The 21,223-nt window shown below is 45.1% G+C and overlaps 1 protein-coding gene and 1 pseudogene across 5 annotated transcripts in view; both read right to left on the bottom strand.

Annotated features, from left to right (window-relative positions):
- LOC136940600 (septin-9-like) overlaps nt 1–21,223 on the bottom strand; it is a 60,370-nt gene that overhangs the window by 10,482 nt on the left and 28,665 nt on the right. For 3 of the 5 annotated variants that reach the window (XM_067232798.1, XM_067232801.1, XM_067232799.1), the window contains one exon: nt 16,919–17,650. In XM_067232798.1, the coding sequence (XP_067088899.1) occupies nt 16,919–17,650 (732 nt within the window). Of the gene's footprint in view, nt 1–8,177; nt 8,195–16,918; nt 17,651–17,885; nt 17,945–21,223 lie in introns of those variants that run through there. The other 2 variants (XM_067232800.1, XM_067232803.1) reach the window with 2 other exon arrangements.
- Nucleotides 592–2,107, bottom strand: LOC136937919 (uncharacterized; annotated as a pseudogene).

The following is a 21,223-nucleotide window of genomic DNA, read 5'->3' as shown; positions in this document are numbered from 1 at the left end:
CAGGGTTAACTGTCCCCAACAGGGCCTCCACTCCTCCTTTCCCTCTCCTCCCCCTCCCCTCAGGTCCTGCTTGTGAGCGTGAAACCGAGAAATCACTAGGGAGGAAAACTGACCCACTCACACCATCGTGGGTCAACAGCACTGCTATTCAGGACAGGCTGAAATCAGGAAGTTGGTCACGGACATGCATCAGCAAGCCCCATGTTCCACGTCATGTATACATTCTCACAAACACTGGCTGGTCCAGTCCATGCACACACTCTCAGTCTCCAGCTCCTTCTCTGTCAAGGGCTGTTAGCTCCCCTGGCTGAGGACTCAGGGCAGGGAGCCAAGAACTTTACTGCTCTCAAATTCCAACAGACACAAGCCTCCCTCCCTACCTCAAACATGGAGCCTGTTACATCGGAAGACAAACACCAATACAGGACATGCAAGACACCCAGGAAAGAAAAAACGAGTTGGCTTTACTTTAGTGCATTTTCGAAAGTTTCAAAATTAATGTCCTCACATTCCCATGTACAGAAAAACCTCAAAGTCAAACATATAAAGCTGGGTTATGGATTTGGGTGTGATTGTGTCAAACAAAGTATTTCACAAATTCTGCTGCCATTTCACTGAGGGAGTGTAGGAGCGACACACCTACAGTGAAATTTTTATTTATTTGATCCCCTGCTGATTTTGTACGTTTGCTCACACTGAAAGAAATTATTTGTCTATAAATATAATGGTAGGTTTATTTGAACAGTAAGAGACAAAATAACAAAAAAATTATCCAGAAAAAGGCATGTCCAAATTTTTATAAATGGATTTGCTTTTAAATGAGTGAAATAACTATTTGATCCCTCTGCGAAACATGACTTAATACTTGGGAAAAACCCTTGTTGGCAATCAGAGGTCCGACGTTTCTTGTAGTTGCCCACCAGGTTGCTCACCCAAGATTTGACGGTACATGACCCCGTCCATCTGATGCAGTGAAGTTGTCCTGTCCCCTTAGCAGAAAAACATCCCCAAAGCGTAATGTTTCCACCTCCGTGTTTGACGGTGGGGATGGTGTTCTTGGGGTCATGGGCAACATTCCTCCTCCTCCAAACACGGTGAGTTGAGTTGATGCCAAAGAGCTCGATTTTGGTCTCATCTGACCACAACACTTTCACCCAGTTCTCCTCTGAATCATTCAGATGGTCATTGGCAATATTCAGACGGACCTGTACATGTGCTTTCTTGAGCAGGGGGACCTTGCGGGCGCTGAAGGATTTCAGTCCTTCACGGCGTAGTGTGTCACCAATTGTTTTCTTGGTGATCATGGTCCCAGCTGCCTTGAGATCATTGACAAGATCCTCCCGTGTAGTTCTGGGCTGATTCCTCACCGTTCTCATGATCATTGCAACTCCACGAAGTGAGATCTTGCATGGAGCCCCAGACCGAGGGAGATTGACAGTTCTTTGGTGTTTCTTCTATTTGCGAATAATCGTACCGACTATTGTCACCTTCTCGCCAAGCTGCTTGGCGATGGTCTTGTAGCCCAAGGCTGGGACAAGATTGTACACCTACACAAGGCTGTGTAGGTGTACAATCTTGTCCCTGACATCCTTGGACAGCTCTTTGGTCTTGGCAATGGTGGAGAGTTTGGAATCTGATTGATTGATTGATTCTGTGGATAGGTGTCTTTGCGGATAGGTGTCTTTATTACAGGTAACAAGATTGTGCTCCTAATCTCAGCTCGTTACCTGTATAAAAGACATCTGGGAGCCAGAAATCTTTCTGATTGAGAGGGGGGTCAAATACTTATTTCACTCATTAAAATGCAAATCAATTTATAACAATTTTGAAATTGTTATTATTGTTGTTATTCTGTCTCACACTGTTCAAATAAACCTACCATTAAAATGATAGACTGATCATTTCTTTGTCAGTGGGCAAACGTACAAAATCATCAGGGGATCAAATCCTTTTTTTCCCCTCACTGTATTGAGGCTCTCCACCTCCCTGACCACTTCCTCATCCTGTTCCAGCAGTCAGTCAGCACGCTAGTGAGCTCCCTCTTCTTCCCCGAGAGCACATCCACTCCTTTCCGCTTTGCCAGCCATACGAGCGGAGATCCTTTCATCCCTCTCCCTTCGCCTCCAGCACACCACCCGTGTTGTGTCCCCCCACCTCCAGCCTACCCAAGCCAAAATGCCAGGTATGGTATTGAAAATGACTAGTCCTGTGAGGTTTTACTGAATTGGAAGAGGGATTTCACACACTGTTCCTTTCTCCCTTTGTGTCCTCTGGAGAGTCTTAAGAGGGGTGAATCTGCTTGTGTGCGCACCCTCCCACTTGGACCCAGTGGGCTCTGCTACGGGCTGGTTAAAAAGAACCACACTAATCTCCTTTTCTTCTGTGTGGTTGTCACTGCTTCTCTATGGAGATGCTCTAATGTGCTGCATCTCAAATAGTTGCTCAGGATAAGGAAGCGCATGTGTTTGGTGGGCATATCGAGCAGCCCTTATTGAATACACACAACTTGTTTGTACAGACAAAGGATCATTCAAAAACTTAAGTACTAGGCAAATACTCACACACAGTCATGTCTGTTCCAAGAATAAAACCAAGTGCATACAACTAACTAACTCTAGAAGTTCTATAGCTCAGTGTTGCTGGAGAATGCTGGAAGCTTGTGCAGCAAGACAGACAAACAGGCATCTTACAGAATCCTCTAATGGTCGGTGATCAGATTACAAACACACAAATCATAATCAAAGCTCAACCTGCTGACACTAGAAATCAACAGACCCTAAATGCATTGATCCACAAACCCAATGACCGTTTGCAGGAATTGCACAACCATGTGAAATTAAATCAACTGACGTCCTGTAGGACATCTTGCCAAGCGTTGCCAAGGAACTAAGTGCACTTTTTGCTCATTAAAAAGGTCTGTCTTGGCCTGCGTGGCAAGTGCTGAAAACGGGTGTCCCAGCGCTGCTGGAAAATAACCCCATAAATCTGAGGTAACCTCTGACCCCTTCATTACCTTCTTGGGCAATGTAACCTATACAGCTGGAGGATGTTACAGACCTGCTATCAAACACAGGAGGATCGAAAGAGCCGAATATGGTCCAAACCAGACCAAATACAGACCGAAGCACACCAAATATGGCTGGCTAGACGGAGGTCAGAGCTACTCATGAGAAAGTGCGTGTGAACTTCAGTTTTCTGAAAGTTTAGGTCTGGTTTCAGTCAGACACACCTGTGGTGACTGAATCCTGTTGTGGTTCACAAACCTACAATAACATGTCATAGGAATAAGCCTCAACCAACGGTTTGCTCACTGCAGCACATGCAAACGGCACACTACAACATTGAGATAGCAGCAGTGTCTGCCATTGAACTCTGCACACATAAAAGGTAACAAAAACATGTCAAATTCCTTTTGTGTTCAAATTTGATTGCATCATAAGCACTACAATCCAGCTATCCAACCACAATTGCATTCAGTTGCTTTGTGCATCACTCTTAACAGTCCCTCTGGTAACTAAAGTTCCACAGCAGTGGAAAGCGTACATCTAAGAAAGTGTCAGTGTAAAATGCATGTTTTTACCAAACCATTGGGCACATCAGCTGTGAGTAATAAGTGGAGCCAGAAAGCTCAAGCATAGTTCTACATGGTGAGTCGGCCTGGTACGCTCCAAGACATGAATGTGTTCTATTCCACAAGGTATCAATCAGAGAACACAGCTCTGTCCAAGAGCTCACTTTTCAAAACTGAACATGGGTTCAATCTGGACTACACAAATTTCTTCTGGGTCCACAAAGACAATTTCAGAAACGTAAAAACCCGAAATCCAGGGAGACATTTTGAGCCTTCTTCCTGTTTTCAATTACTGGCAATAAGAATGCAATTTTTTCCAGTCTTTGCAGAGTATCCAGTTGCTTTTCTGTGTAAACAAGGCCAACAGTCCCTTTACCGCAAATATGGGAGGAGAAGGTGGGGAGGATGCTGGAATTATGATTCATTCTCTTCATAGTGTGGGGTATTCCCAGCTAACTAAATGATCTGGCTCTGCATACTGTATATAACCAGCTATACTTACAAAAGGCTGTATATGTGCAACATATAGAAGCATCCATAACCATAATACATCAACCAGAGTGGAGTATTCAAAACCCATAGCAACAGTAAGGTTGTATGTGTCTATTGTGTGAGTAGGAATGTAGGCATGTTAATAGTCCAGTGTGTTAACACTAGGGTGTAAAGGTCCAGGGATCCATCTCCCAGGAGGACTCTAAGTGAGGGCACCTTGAGGCCAAACTGGTCTCTGCTCAACAGCCTGAACAATCCTTGTCAGTTAGCAAAAGAGTCCAGCGTCAGGCAGCCTGGTAATCCACACTGAGATGGGAGCTGTGAGTGGACGATGTTCAGACAGCTTCCTTCTCCTGTACTTAGGGTGACCAGACGTCCTCTTTTACCCGGACATGTCCTCTTTTTGAGACCTAAAGAATGCGTCCGGCAGGGATTCCAAAATTGTCTGGGATTTTGCCTCGTCGGATATTTGTGTTTCTCTGGGTCTCTCACAAACTATTAGGCCCTTACACCCCTTTCGAAATGGTATCTCCCGTACGTTCAACCTTCTTGCGCGAGCTCTGACTGTAGAGAGAACTGTCAATTTGATCAGATAGTGCGGCATGCAATACACGACCAGCACCCCCCGTCCCCCGTCGACACGACGAAGTGTCCTCTTTTTCACAAACTCAAATCTGGTCATCCTACCTGTACTACACATAAAGATATGTTTACTGTTCCTCTCCAGTGCTGGGTGTTGAGGTGACAAGGAGGTCAAGGGATGTCATGGGTGCATATGCCCAGGGTGACACGTCAAACACTGGTGCAATAGGGCTCATTCAGACAAGCTTCCCTGTGAATGGATGACCCCTTCTATCTTGACTCTAGTAACAAAAAACAGTTTTATGACCGTACGTTAAAAAACATCTGTTACTTTCTATCCGTTGGCATTCCGAGACAGACACAAAGAGAGTAGAACAAACAGAAAGGAGTAACAAAAGAAGAAAAAGTACAGCTGGTCCACTTTGCTTCCTGTGGTTCATCTGGATGCTACTTCAGCATGCATACTGTACTGTACTTCAAGGGCACTTTGTCCACACGCTCCTCTCTTTAAAACTGGCACAAACTTCTGTGACTTAAATAATGCAAAGATAAAATAGTACTTCCTGGATAACATACTGCACTCCTGCTCAGTATGCTTCCTGCTTTATTACTGGAAACACTGTCCTCCTATGGTCATCATTGAAAGAGATAGATTATGTAAAACAGCTAGTGACCCACCTACCCCACACTGCTAGCTGGGTGAAGTTCTCAGAACCCCACACAGAATGAGTCATATGAGCAAGTCTGACAGTGCAGCAGCAACTGACCTTAAGGCATCAAGTTTGCATTAAGGGTTAAACATCCCCAGCCAGGTTTAACACACACACACACACACACAAACCATTTCCCACCCCCCAACAGAGAAGCTCTTCCATGTTGGAGGGAAATTGGGGTGAAGACAGTGCAAACATGGCGTGTTGTGCTAATATGCAGGCGTGTTTATGTAGAGGATCCATTTCCCAGAGTCCTCTCCATTCAGGTCCCCTGAGAACATAACCCCTGACCCCCAGGGCTATAAAAGCAGATGGTCACCTGCCACTGGGGATGCGTGTGTCCAGAAAGGATAGGCAGGGTGACAAACGACAAAATAGGCTCAGCTTGACAGACTATTCTGACAATAACGAGCATAGCTGTCAAACTATTTTACATTTCTTAACCATTGCTCGTTCCTAACAACACTGAACAGAGCTACTAACCAAGTATAGCTATTGTAGACATCACAGTTATGCAACAAGCTAGCAGTGCTAACACAAGCCCACTCTGGTCGTATGAGACTTCCCCAGGGATGTTTGCCTGCATGGGGACATTGTGGAGGTGCAGAATGGGTTAGTCACAGACCCTGATAAGAAGTCCTAATATCTGATGGAAAACAGACCCAAGCGCCCAACACAAGCAAAATTCATGATTCTTAGCAAGAATGCCGGCATACACACACACACACACTTAGCGGTGGCTATCGAAAGTATTCCAAGGTTCCTCATTCACCACCACCTCCTGCAATTATCTACCAACAAAACATTACTCATTCCCACCACTTTAAACTGATGTGTAATGCTTTTGGCACTCACTGACATCAACAGGCACAAAACAAAGCTATGAGCACTTCCAACAGTGAGAACATTAGCACTAATGCTAACAGGTGACTGTGTTAGGTAGCTTAAGTTAGCTAGCTTGCAGTAGCTAGCACAGTCCAGTAGTCTATTATGGAGGAGGTCACAGGCTATCAGTTGAATGGTTTTGTGACAGCTAGCAGAGGGCCAAGGGGCACTGTGGTATCTCACCCCTGCTTCACCTCTCTGCCCCCAGCATACACACAGAGGTCTGTTATATCTTACTTGGAGATTATGTTTACGGCTTTGAACATATAATGGCCATGGTGGCGAGACACCTCGAGTGGAAGGCTTGAGACAGGTGGTATGTCTATGTAAAACACTATGTGTGTGACACACTGGTCTGATGGCATTCCAGTCAGTGTAAAGTAATACTGTCCGGGGTCATCAACTGTCATCAATCCTGGAGTCAAAGTCACATTGCTCTGGGTGAACATCTTGTCTGTGTGCTCACCACCCACACTCTGCGAGTAAAGCACCCTTATGCTTCTCTTCAGTAATGTGTCAGTCCTAGTCTGTCATCCACAGAGGGGTTTGGAGGTTCAAATGACGGATGTGGACCCTCTGGTTGCCCACTAGTCACCTCTGAGCCCCTTGCATCCTGTCCAGCGCTGCAGGATTCCTGGAGCGACCCACGGGCAAAGGTGTTCATTCAAGTCCCTCAAGTCATTCAAGTCACATTCAAGTCATGGCTGAAAGGTCCAAAACACACATCACCACTCAGCACTTTCCCCTCGCCTAAATGGGCTTACCCCACCTCAAGACAGACTAACCGGAATATTCTGGAAGTCTATTTGAGCAGACTCATTCTATTTCTTTATCACGCGCACGCACACACAGACAATGCAAAAGTTATGTTTCCTTCCCAGCATCCCATCAGCAGCTGGTGAAAAGCTACTGTGTCTGTTCTCGCCTGGCAATTTAAAAGAGCCTCTGACTGTCTAGAACAGAGCTCCTTTGAACTGTTTGTGTGCGTGTGCGTGTGCGTGTGCGTGTGAAGCCAACTACAGCAAACTCGAAAGGTGAAAATGTTTTTCCAGCTTTCCTCTGCCTAAACATCTGAGAGATGTGTCTTTGTAAAAAGCACAAGGTCAAACCTGGTGAACTAATATTGTAGGTTGAGGCAAGTTCATCTCCAGTCTTCCAAAAACTCCATCATTAAGCCCTTCATCCATAACCCCCCAGTCAAACTGGCCTGCACAATGTCTCCCCATGTTTTGTGCATGGAACATATCACTGTCAGATGCAGCTTCACAAGCCTGCGTGTATAATGTCAGCAAAAGAAAAACATGGAAAAAGCCAGGCTTGTAATGAACCAGAGCGCTGAGCCTTCACTGTGTGCGTGTGTGTGCGTGAGCTTATGCAAGCGACCCCTCTCCTCCGCCTCCCCAGGATTGATTACAAGGTTGGGCCAGGAACAAGATGTGAACCGTTCAGGAAAGAAAGAAGAGGGGGAATACAAAACCTGAACAATAGCAGGCGGCTACAGCTATCATACCTCCCTCTCCCCAGTGCCCACACACATCCTATCTGTGCAGTATGGAAACCACTTGTTGAGGAACAATGTAGCAGGATATACAATGACATGCGTGGCTTCATGCATCTAGAACAAAAACATACATGTAGTCTCCCCATCTCCATGTCTAGAACAAACCAAACAGCTGACTGACAGGATTTCCCTTTCGGGTCTCTCCTTCTACAGCAGAAGCTCAAACAAGCAGAGCTGTTTCTGACTGAGCACACCAGGAATGACAAGAAGTAGCTGCAGAGAAAAGGGGAGAAAACAAAAAGAAAACGGAACGAGTCAAGAAAGAGAAGAAAGTAAAACTCCACTGAGGAGGAGAAAACAATAGTCTCTCTCTTTTACTTTTCTCTCTCTCACACACACACACACACACACACTTGCAGAGCTGCAGACTCACCGAGTGTGTGTCGTCCACGGCTGAAGCAGTCCTCCAGTGAAAGCCTAGCTCCGGTCGCTCTGGATCCCCACCACCCCGCCCACCCTTATGATCATGTGACACCAGAGTAGAGGCATGCCACGCCCCCTCCCCCAACACCACAAAACATCTTCAGAGGGGACTGAGTGAGGCAGAGAAGGAAGGAAGCAAAATAGAAGAGAAAAAAAGAATCCAGTTGCCATACTAATCGCTCTTCTAACCTGCAGAGTGTGTTTATATATACACAGACAGTCTTCCCTTAATCCACTAGCCCGTGGCAGGATTAGCCAGGTCTGAGGCCCCCTGTCCTCCCCCGTGTCCAAACACACCTGATTTACAACCCCTCAATTACCTGGCACGGCCCTTTCTTCCTGGGCATGGAATTTACGGCATCCCAGTCATTCCACAGCACTGACAGCAGAGCCCGACAGCGCTAAACAAACATGATGACACGTGTTCTGTTGACTTGCTCCTGTGGCCTCTCGACCCCTAGGGGGCAGGGGGGCAAAGGACTGAGGTCAGTATTTACCTCTGCTACGTGCATACAGTACCTAGCTTCCATGCAACAACCAGTAACATTTCGGGAGACTATCGTGTAATATCTGGATACCATGTCACTGTCTTCTAAAACACAAACCAACTCTTACCACGGTCAAACGATTGGAACAGCGCACTTGTACTCCTCGATTATATGCTGCACTTACTATATTCACAATTGGTATAAAAGCATCTTCTAAATGAATACATGTAATAATATACATGGTCAAGCTTTACATATCTCGACTTCATATGGTGACAAGGAAGACACAGGCAGGCTCCAAGTCACCTAGAACCTTTCCCAGGATGGGGTGTTGAAGGTCCTTGTGTGTGTGTGTGATTAAAGAGCACAGGAACCAGCTGTCTTTCACCTCACAGGAAGTGTAATTATACACTAGGGCAGCGGCTGAGCATAGCATTACAGCCACACACACACACACACACACGCCAACCTGTAATACCACATCTGCATTCTTAGATAAAAAGGAACGGGCACATTTCACTAAATCTTTTGCCACTTTTACTAGTGGCACTTGTACTATTATTACTCTTCCAAGTTGTACCCCACTCCACCCTAAAACCCTGAGACCTCTAGCACGCACACACACACACACACACACACACACACACACCTCTTCATCTCCACCCCTCTCTTTCTCTCCCTCTCTGTCAGTGCTTATCTATTAACAGTAAAATAGTTCAAACGTAAAGACATGAACCACAAAGTAGATAAACAGTCAGTTCTTGTGGTTTTGGAATTTGGCTGGAGGAAGTAGCATGACTTTGAGGATGCTTTTTTTTTTATCGTGTCTATGTAGTTTCCGCAACTTTAAAATCTTCAGGACAAAACTTTTCCAGCTGGGTTGCTAAACAGCATGGCAGATTTGAGTAGGATACTGATGTGTTGCACTGAGCATGTGCAGATTCCAGAGTAATTAGATACCTCTGGGTGCTCAAACAACACAGTACAACTTGATTCTCTGGGTAACAGAGCAGGCTGCTGCACAACAATACCAACTTTCTCCCCACTCCTCATGTTTGTCCCTTGGGCCCAGACCCAGCAACAACAGTGTGGGCTGACGAGGGATGGAATGCAAGTGAAACACCAACGTTTATTTCCCCCTTACTCCCTCTCCAGGTGGATAGCTTCAGGTAAATAAGGCCTACATGGCATCCAACCCCCCCCCCCTACCCCCTTGGCGCCAATGTTTAAAACATGTGTTCCATGGCACACGCCAACAGAGAGCTCAGAGGCCTTCTACGCACAGAAAGTGTTGAAGCTGTGTTGTGTTGTGTTCTCCTCCTGCAGAGAGCCTGGAACAAGCCGAAGGAGATAAATGTTTAAAAAAGTCTTACAACTAGCCTCAAGTCTCTCACTGGCTCAATCTGCTCATAGAGCTGAAAGCTCCGTTTTGCCATTTCTCATCCCCGCCCCCCCCCTTATTACTCTATTCTCAGAGGCCTCCCTCTCTTCTTCCCTCTCCTCCTGTGTGACCCTTCACTGTGACATCCTCAACACAGATAACACACAGATAATGTGCACATACTTCTTTGGGAAAGAAATTCCTCACTGCCCTTCCGTTCATCCCTTCGACCCCAAAAGAATACAGCTCAAGGTCAATACCCTTGACCATCCCACGGAAATGTATCACCAAACCAGCACGACTAAATACATTGTGTATGTGTTCGTGTACCACGTACCAAGTTCCTCTATTGAGCAAAACACTTGGCAAAAACTGCTGCAGGGAAAAAAAGCTGACTCCAAAATGACCCTGCACACACATTAAGCCAAGTTTAATTTGTTTGATCAAAAACATCTTGGCTTGTGCATTTAGTATTGAGTGGCTGCCCTGTAGAGAACATGACTTTCCAGATAAAAGACATTTGGAGTGCTGGGGGAGACCCAGTGCCAGAAACCCAATAGCAGGGGTTTTGTGGCTGATGTTACAGGGACAGATGGAGCCAAGATGGCGTCTGCTCTTGGCAGGGTAAATGGAGGTTTTGCTTGGCTGACCAGCGTTCTGCAGCGGAGGAGGACCTTTCACATTGTACAATACACAATGTAGAATGTACAGGACAAACAAGGTTTGTGGATGGCTGTGAGTACTTATGCATGGGATGAACTGATGCAATGTCTTCTGAATGCCAATTTTCCTACTCTGGTGCCTTTCCTCTGCATATAGAGTAGAGTTCACATATACAGCAGTGGGAGGAGTTGTAATGTGTGTGTGTGTGTGTGTGTGTGTGTGAGAGAGAGAGAGAGAGGGTGTGAAAGTTGTGTCAGTATGTGTGAGAGAGTGTGGTCTTGTTTAACTACTCATCCTCACAAGTATAATGAAACATGAATAACTTGACCTCGCGGGGCCCTTTTGCTGGGCCCCACATTTTCAGGGGGTTAGGGTTAAAACTAGTGGTTAGAGATAAGACAATGGAACTGAGTAGTAGGGCTTCCCTAGGATTGGATACACTTGTGTGTATGTGTGTGTAAGAGAGAGATAGTGTGTGCGTGTGTGTATATGTGTGAGTGTGTGAGTGAAAAAGAAAGCGTATTTTATTGTATAGTTTATTTTAATGTAATTCCATTGCTAGTTATGTACCCTTAGTTTGTTAGTTATGTACCCTTAGTATAGTAAGTCCTCATATTAAAATTTTAGATTCCTATATGTTTAATGTTTGCACCTTCCTGCCAAAGCAAATTCCTTGTCTGTGCAAACTTTCATGGAGAATAAAACCCATTCTGATTCTGATTTCCCTAAAGTGAATAGCCATCTTGTACTCCCCAGGTTTCCATACTCAGTGTTCAGTGGGCTGCAACGCCTCAGAAGAACGGAGAGAGAGAGAAAGAAGAAACTAGAAGACCTTGACCAAACAGGGCCACTATTGTTCCCCTGCAGTACTGTACCAGCAAGGGGAGAGGGGAAACCCAAAATAAGGATTCGTAAACGCTCACTCATGCACATTTCTGTGGGCAAATCAGGTCCACCAAGTCCTGTCTGCAACATATTCGCGAATGGGGAAATTCCACCCATCACAGTAAATGTCTAGATGTACTGTAGTTCTGTCCAGTAAGTGACGGATGTTGAGGGGGCACATAATGCCCTCTGCTGCCTATGAGAAAGAAGTGGGCAGTTAGGCACAAAAAATAAAAGGCTGCTCTTGTGCGTTTTATACACGCCATGATTATTGCGATATTATGAAACATCCAGGGGGAATATTAGTCCCTGACGGGAAACCAAGTAGAACAAAATTAAAACACAAGAACACTATTTGGGCCTCTCTCTCTCTCTGTGACTGTGTGAAATGTATATATGGGGGTGTCACATAAGTGCAGGGCTCTGGGAAAGCAGGAAGTGCTTCCTTTACACACTTCAATAAAACAGACAAGGGACTCGGTCAACAGTCTGACAGCCCTGACTCACCATCACTGATCCCAGCTACAACAAATGAATCCAAGTCTGTACATAGCAACTGACAGCTGGCTTTACAAAGCTTTAGGGACTCGACACCCTAGAATAGGGGTGTTCAAGCCTGGTCCTCTGGGTCCAAGGACTAAGATTGAACACCCCTGCCCTAGGAGGTTCATGGTAAGGTTTTCAATGGGACTGCACAAACCTTAGAGAACCATGGTATCCAACGTTATGATAGACACCACTAAACTAAAATGTTAAAAAAAAAACAAATAAAATGCCCCCCCTCCCCCACTATACCTGGTGCAAAGAGAATTACACCTGTGTAACAGCATCTCCTACTGGTTATCACAAGAGCTGCAACTGGCTGCTCAGTTCTGGGTAAGTATTTTCGCTCCTACACCCACCACCTGACAACTTCAATCTAAGAAAATTGTTGGCTTGGTCTCACACATACTCTACCTCTTCCTCTCTCCTCCTCCCCCCACTCCCTCCATCCATCCATCCCTCCCTCCCCCTCTCTTAATGGTTTATGGCTGGAAACATTTACATCCCTTGTGACATGCACAAGTCCACATCTCCAGTCGTCCCTTGAGTGGTGCTTATCAATAGCTCTCTTTATGTGTGGGTGAGGGGGGTGAATACTGTCCAAAGAGGCAGAGCCTGGGAGAACACACACCCAGTAAATGCCTGGACCATTTCCTTTGAGAGGACAGTCATCCAGAACTATCATTAGCTCTAATCAGAAGTCATGCCTCTAGCTTGGAGCTAATCTTTATCAAAGGGAATACTCACAGTGCTAGCCTGAAGAGAATGTGAACAACAAGCAACCATTATTCCGGACATGCTGTAGCCTTACGGCTAACTTGAATCTGAGGATATTTTTTGCAGTGACTATGGGTTTATTTTTCTATGGCTAGCGGCGTCCCTGATCGACATTTACTGATCTTTGATCTTAGAAAAGAATCTTTATATGACCAGGGAGAAAATGGGTCACAACCAGTAAAACCAGAAGTGCTTTAGTATTGCCTTTCTTCCTCTCTTCTCCTCTCCTTGTCTCTGCCCACAGGAATGTACCACTAGTCCACCAGCATCTCCAATCCAGACCCCTGTTGTCCACTGCACTTCACTCATGTCAACACAGGGAGAGAAAACATCCTTGAAGTGTGACTAACAATTTTCCATTTCTCCAATACGCTCTCTGCTGTGTGAATACAGACTACAAAGAGACTTATTCAGTCTTGGGCTCATTGACTTTGTCACCAGGACAGTTCGGCATAACGTTGCTGGCTTTGGTCTACTTCACTGCTGTCTACTTGCCCCCTCAACATTGTTTATTGCATTGCAGTCCATTGTCATGTATTGCATTCATCTGTTGCAATTCATTGCTTTGATATCGCAGTGTGAAAGGACACATGAGGTCATTCCCATGGTTTTGAGAGGCTCTGGCCTCATTGCAAAATGAGGAAACAGTTTAATTACTTCCTAGGGTCAGAGTAGGGGTCACAGTTTATAAAGAGGGAGTTGGGTTGACAGAGGAAATGACTTTGGTAATGTTTTGAGTTGCAAGATTCCGTATATCGTCCATCAAGTACACACAAAAAGACGGGCCGACACCAATGGTGTCATTTATATCTATTGTTACACACACAAACGCATTTTTCTGTCTCTTCCTGTGTGTCCTACAATCTGTCAGGCTAATTTAAAGCACCAGAGAGCCTGTTTGTTCCAGGCGTGTGTGGTCCCTACGTGGACCCTAGTGTGGTTCACTGCTGACAGCCAAGAGTAACCAGAGTAAGGTCGGGGCCTAGGACAGGAAATCAGCAAAGAGGGAGGGGTAGATACAAAGACAAAGCACGAGAGAGAGAGACAGTGTGTGTGTTTGTGTGTGTGTAATGTAAACATGAGATCACATCCTGTTGAAGCACCGTCACACAAAGACCCCCCCCCCACCTCAACATGACTAATCAAAATCAATGGACAGAAACAAACAAGCAGACGAGCCTAGCTTCTGCACTCATCACTCTGCTTTGCTGACGACTAGACAATTTCTGCTAACCTTTCACATGGTCATTTTTGCACCAAATTGTTGTCAATAGTCACCTTGAAAGATTTACTTTCAGAACCTCCCTTTCAGGACTGGCCCTCCGCTCACGTCCCACTGGTGTAAACAGCTGTGATATACAGTACTGTCATGGTGGCTTAAGGCCACAGGAACGTCATACTTTAACAAAGTGATAAAGAGGCCTGACACACAGTCTCTGTTGGCAAGTAACTCAGCCATACACTTGAGATGGCGGCTACAGTCCCACAGTACACAGAACTGCGAAGAACACCGAGGGTACCAGAGCTGAGAGATTTGGAAACATACTAACACTTAATTCCATAACCTAATTTACTGTTTGCAAACTTGTTCCCTCTAGTGCAAGGTTCAGAACATTCCAGTATTATAAACTTATAAACAGTATCTAGCTAAAGCTTGAGATGGTGACTGTGTCCAGGACAAGATCGGGTCTCTAAAAACTGCAAAACCTTCTAGACACAAGACTTGAGTCTAGAAAAATTGAATAACATTGGCAATGCACAGAAGTCTGAAGTGTAACAGCACACCACCCCCTCCCACCCTCTTAAAAAGGTCAGAGTTGTTGCTTTCCTGTTTCTCCAGTACTTTTTTCCAGCCCAGCTCTCACTTACAGGAAACCAGGCATCCATTTGACCCACATGTGCACACTTATTCCTTTTAGTACTTGATCCGCTCTCTCATCTAAATCTGTGTCTGTCTCTCCCCTTCTTCTCTTTTCCTCTCTCTCCGGTCTCTCAGATGGGCTGGTTTGAGTTAGTTGACGTCTCCACCTCCACACAAGGGACTGAGGGGGGCTGAGGGGTTATAATCAAATACAAATGTGACAGAAGAGGCCTTCTCTTCCCTAATCATCTCTTCCACTTTCTCCCACTGTCTTTCTCTACTGACATCTCCACCCGGCTCATTCTGCCCCTGTGTTCAGATTTTGGAACTGTCTTGTTCTTTCATGTTCATTCCTGTCAATCCTTTGGAGGGTTCCTACCTCAATCAGAAGACAGGGGCGAGTAGTTGTCAGGTCAGAAGAGGGGGCTTTTGGATAGATCACTCAAACACCGAAAGTCCTCAAATCACCCAGCTACAAATTTCTCCAGATGTTTCTACTCCCGTGACAATTTACCTTGCTGCCAATCAAAGCAAGCAGCCTCTATGAACACTAAGATCATGGTATAAACAAAGAGGAAGAACCCTGTAGCTGCTTTGTGATATTTGCCCCGTCAGTTCCCTGTCAGCAATTTACAATAACGTCAGGGGAAAGAGCAATGATGAACCGCCCAACAAGAAAGTCAACATGTCTGTCAAATCAAGTGATAAGAATACAATATGAAAAGAGCTCAACAAGCCTACAAGCAGAAAACTGAAGAGTTGCTATTTATATGCAACACATTTATGGACTCCAGATTTGGAATGTCACACTTACCAGCTGCCAATGGCTGACTAGGACCACACTACCCAGAGGCTGCAATATAACTGCTTCAGAAGAGATGCCTGACATGATAGCCCCTTCAGTAAACCAACTGTCAGGAACCAGACTACAACAGAGAAAGAGGGAAATCAAACCTTCTCAGGAGTACCTCTGCGGTCATCTGGGCCTTTTAAGTGTTATGGTAGAAGGGGAATCTCTCCATCAACATTACATAATCTGTACTCTAAGACTTACAACCACAAACCTAAATCTCTGACCCATGTGGAAATGTACCCATGGGTAACATCTTAAGAGGCTCTTTTTGTGGTTTAGGGGAAAAAACATTCTATATACATAATAAACCTTTAAAAACATCAACTGGCTGAAAGTTGAATATTCTTTCATCATCATGACTCACAAGTCACATACTTACTTGTCTGTGCATTGTGGTTTCCGTCACAGTTATAAGTCTATTTATGCACTCCTTAGAAACCCCAAAGTTATGAGACCTGATTTCCCTCCAGCTCCTCAGTTAATCTCCAAGCTCCAAGGAAGCTCTAGCAAAGTTCAAGCATTAGTCACTTGTGGTCAAGATCCAGAGCGGCCTCATGCTAAGTCAGGTGAAGAGGAGAAAGGGCTCCCAAACATGCTTTTACTTCATCTTTTCTTTTATGACATCATTCTCCAGTCATCTCCTCACCCCCACACAAAATGGATAGAAAAAGATCCCTGCTTCACTCCCTCAAGAACTAAACAAATACAAAAAAGATTTGCCCCAAACACCATTGACATCCGTCTTTTTTTTTGCAGAAAAAGGTAAAAGCTAGAAACTACAATATTTGTCCATGATTTTCCAGCCTCCGTTTCAACCCAGTGCCTCATAAGAGTGATGTCATGGTTGGACAGATCTTGACCGAGCCCATTCTTCACCACGGGGACATGGCTGGGATTCTCATCACTGTGACCTATATTCACAGACATTCAGACAGTTTGAGGAGAACCATCTTCTATGGGACTAATCTTACAGGCCCAAACGGTCTTATTGCCTGAGGATAAGGCAGCCCAGTTAAAATGGTTAACAATCTACAGCACTGTCTCAGTTATTTGAATTTGAACTAAATATGTAGCACACTTCCTAATGCCTGATGATACTCAGACAACCCTCTTCTGTATGAAGTCAAACTGCAAGTTACAGACAGCATATGGTTCAATAAGATTGCGGACGCAACGGTTTGGTCTTACATTCAACCTCCCCCCCTAAAAGACTGAAGGATGACCAAGAATCTGGACTTACTCTCTGTGGGTCTGGTGATGGGGGTCTCTGTGACGGCAGGCAGCGTCCTCTCTCCTATAGGTTCTACCAGGCTGGGCAGGGGGGCACTGGGCACCGGGGGGGGATTGCTGTTGTTCTCTGCCACTCTGGCTGGGGCTGCCGTCTCAGGCTGTCTAAACACAGGAACCTCTGACTTTCTAGAGGGCACGTCCACAGGACTCAGGCTCGGGGAGGTGGATTCAGCCCTTCTCAGGGAGGGCTCAGGGATCCTGGAGGTGGCGGTGGGCTGAGAATCCAACCTTCTCGGGGGGGCGGGTGGCTCAAGGGGGCGTGAGAGGCTAATCTCCGCCCGTCGTTGTGCGGAGCTGGAGGTGAAGCTGTCCGGAGAAGCCCGGCTGCCAAGGCTCTGGACTTCAGGCCTCTTCAGGCCGAAGCGGGCTATGCCAGGGCTGGGGGAGCTGTCCACTTGCTTGGAGGACACCTCGATGGACATCTCGGTCCGGCGAGCCGAGGTGGTGTCAGGGGCCCGGCCCCCAGACATCTCCATGCGCCTCAGGCTGGCCTTGGGGGAGCGGGGGTTGGAGGACTCGGACGATGAGGTCCTAGAGGAGTAGTCGGAGTTGCGGGAGCCGGCGTCGTGGAAGTTCCGCTGAGCGGAGGAGGACGAGCGGAGGGGGTTGGTGGTCCTACGGGTCAAGGGTGAGGGATGTGTGGACGAGTCTGCCTCCTCCACCTCAAAGGACCGCTTCAATGCTGAAAAAAATAACGAAGAAAAAAAACGGCATAGGTGTAGTTAATGACATTTACAATATTCCCTACAGGAATGCCACCACCTTCCAGTGAACCTTTCACAAGGTCCATTAACAGAGTATAACACAAGATGCTTGAAACTAAAGGTAATTGTGTGTTTATATTCAAGTCAAAAGAAAAATTAAAATCTAAAGCCTGGTTTAAGAATCTATTTAAACTTTCACAAAACACAGATTACCTGATTTGACACGCTTGACATATCTTGACAATGATGTCATTGTTTCAGAAAATAAATCCTCTTCCAAATATAGTTTCCCACAATTGTAGTTGATGCACAATGCCAAACTGAACAAGAGGATGACCAATAAACTGACTAAGTTGACAATGAAGGAGGTTATCTATGAGAAAACATGCATTGTAGTACTTGAACTATAGAAATGTTATTAATGGTCAAAAATTAGTTAAATAATGTTATCTTCTAACATCGGTAGGTGTTCAACTAGGAGTCAACTGGAACTGGTACATTTGCCTTGATTACTAATCAGTTTCAGCTGATGCTAATAAGCCAGTCCTCTCAGCGTATGGGAAACTGGTGTGTTTTAAAAGCTAGCTTGCCTCTACAGGCAGCTGAGTAAGTTCTGACTTTAAGGATTAAAGCTGGAAAAATTATGTAACAGTTAGCTATACTTTGTAGATAGTAAGGATGTATCTGAAGCCCAAAATCTTTTTGGGATTACACAAAAGCTTGTCTGTCATAGTTTGTCACAGTAGGTTTGTGACTTTCACATGCATCCTGTATTCATGTATTCAGCGCTATGTATTCATGTCTGTCTGGATGCAATAATTATTTATTCAAAATTGTCTATCATTTGATAAAGTGCATTTCGACAAAATGTCACTAGTTACATTTAGCTTGGCTGATAGAAACTAAGTCTCCAGTCTTGTGTAAAAATAAATAAAAAACTCCTCTACCTTTACGCAGCTGAGCTGTTGGTGAACTGGTAAGTTTACCAGGTCCTTGCATTGCTTACATGGTACTATTTTAATAACAAACCATAAAACATTTGAAAAAGCAATATTGAATAATTTCAGTCTTACATTTACTTTTATCCCCTTTGTTTTACCTGTTAATACCCTTATTTGTCTATACAAAAAGTAAACCTAATTCTTATTTAAGCCCCACTCATTTGCACTTTCTATCCAAATACAGAAAGGTTTTGGGATAAACAGATATAGATAATGGCAATTCTGCATCCCCCAAATGGTAGTTTGGAAGTCTATAGCTACCCAAGTTTAATTACCTGATTAGATCCCACCATACCATCCCACCATACTAAATATCAATGTCTGTGTGATTTATGAAAAATACCTACACCTAAACTTTCCTGCAGCAGTTTTCCCGGAATCTTTCAGATCAACTTCTAATTCAGTACACACACTCTTCAGTCTCTGGATTCCAGATGCCAGAGCTCTCACCAGGTGCCATGGAGTCCACAGGTCATTCACCATCAGCAAACACACCAAGCCACAAGTACAGTCTTGGGCTCATTGTTTCCAGATGTTATTGTTCAGGATTGTCTAGTGTACTCCAGACATGGTGGCCTGTAAGATGTGGGGGGTGGGGTGGCGGGGTTGTCACCTGGCTTGGCTCTGCTCTGTCAGACCTGGGACATGGTGCACAAAGCGAGCCACTAGCGTGGAAGAAGGCCCCCTTCTGGAACCCACTGTTTTTGCACACTCACTCCCTTTCAGCAGGTCATTTCTGAAATATCACATCTCTGGTGGCAGCTGGGGTTTGCTTACCAGGAGTGTTAGAACTAAGAGTTACTCCCATTTATGAGGTGCCGTAGAACTCGACGATAATTTGAGTTGGGGAAAAGAATGACTCACAATATGAGAATGTGCCTAGCTGGCTCCAGACTCTACAGTCATGGCAGGGCTCCAGACTGCAACCAAATGGTTGCATTTTGCGACCATTTTTTGAGACAGTGCGAGCATTAAGACAGTGCGCATGTGCGACCAACACATTTGGAATTTATTGGGTGTGCACAACGTCAGCACACGTTAGCAACGACGCATAGATACCACGTTCTAGTAAGACAGCGATATCAGCGAGCCCTCCGCATTAGTACCGTAGCTAAAAGTCTTGGAATGTTTAGGCTATTTCCTACGAACATGTCTTTATCTGCCAGACAAGTGGGTTCCCCTTCGTTCTTTTGGTGAGATGTCTCACGAGCCCTTCTTACCCGGCGTCATGGAGCCGAGCAGCTAAATACTTATTTAGCACTAGCGTTGTTAGCTACTGTATCCCTGCATGTGTTTGCGCTGTTGCTCAGCAAGTGTGGTGTAGGGGCGATTCTAGGATCAGACCTTCAGGGGTGCTCAGCCCCCAATGAGAATGTGACATGAATACAGTGCCTTGCAAAAGTGCTAAATCCCTAATTTCACTGGATAACAATTAATTCATTTGTATTATTATGCAAAATATTGCATGAATGAAAAAACTAAGGACTACCAGCATCAAATGATAATAAACAATAATAATTGTTATTTTTTTATCATTATTATTTTTAGGGGTGCTGAGATGAAATTTAGGGGTGCTTGAGCACCCCTAAAAAGGGTCTAAAATCGCCCCTTCTAGGAGGACTGATTGATAAGTGCATCATACATTTAAGGCATAGCTAAGACTTGCATACAGTATGTAATGTCACATTAGATAATGTATTTAAAATCAAGCTTGTGTGGTGCGTCGCTGTATATCAGTTGTAAAAGTGACCCATCTGCAACCGACGTAAGCACACCCCACAATTTCCCCCAGAAATTGTACCCTCTCTAGTTACGTTAATAATTGCATTGCAGGTCGATTTTAAAGGTGTGCCCCTAAATTTTCTGCTTGCGCTCCTAACATTTTCAGTCAAGGGCTACGGTGCTCCTAGTAAAAAAGGTTAGTCTGGAGCCCTGAGTCATAGGATGCTTGATGATGGGTAATGACAGGCTGGTATTCCTGATCTGTCAGCATTTGGAACCTTGAGCATTTCAGCCCCTCGTTTATGGACAATAGGGGTCTGTATCCAGGCAGCAGGGGGGGTGTCAGCGAGGTAGGACAGGTGATGGCCAACTGGTCCATACAGACATTAGCTTTTCTCCCACAGACAGGAAGAGGGATTTGGACCAACTGTCAGCACTAGTGATGAGTGGGTGGAAGAGATATGTGTCTGAGTCCCCCGTTTGCAGAGGTTGAAACCCTGCCACCAGTTGTAATTAGTTGCAATCTTCTCTAGGTATGTGTCTGAGATTCACTCCTGCAATTGTTAAGTGAAGATATCCATGCATAAATATCTTGATAAATCACGTCAGACACTGTCAGATGGAATAATCCTCTTGTGACATAATGTTGGGACACAAACTACATCCAGAGGAATTGACAATCCAGGTGTGTCATCACTATAACACCACCATAGAGATATGTGATACCAATGCTGACAGCTTTGAAGATTATTTTACCACAGAGACTGTCCATATGGCCTATCACCAAAACTACGAAATACAGGGATTAGGAGAGCCAGGCCTCTGGAT

The sequence above is a fragment of the Osmerus mordax genome, chromosome 3 (assembly GCF_038355195.1).
Source record: "Osmerus mordax isolate fOsmMor3 chromosome 3, fOsmMor3.pri, whole genome shotgun sequence".
NCBI lineage: Eukaryota > Metazoa > Chordata > Actinopteri > Osmeriformes > Osmeridae > Osmerus > Osmerus mordax.
This window is presented reverse-complemented; position numbering and strand designations above follow the sequence as displayed.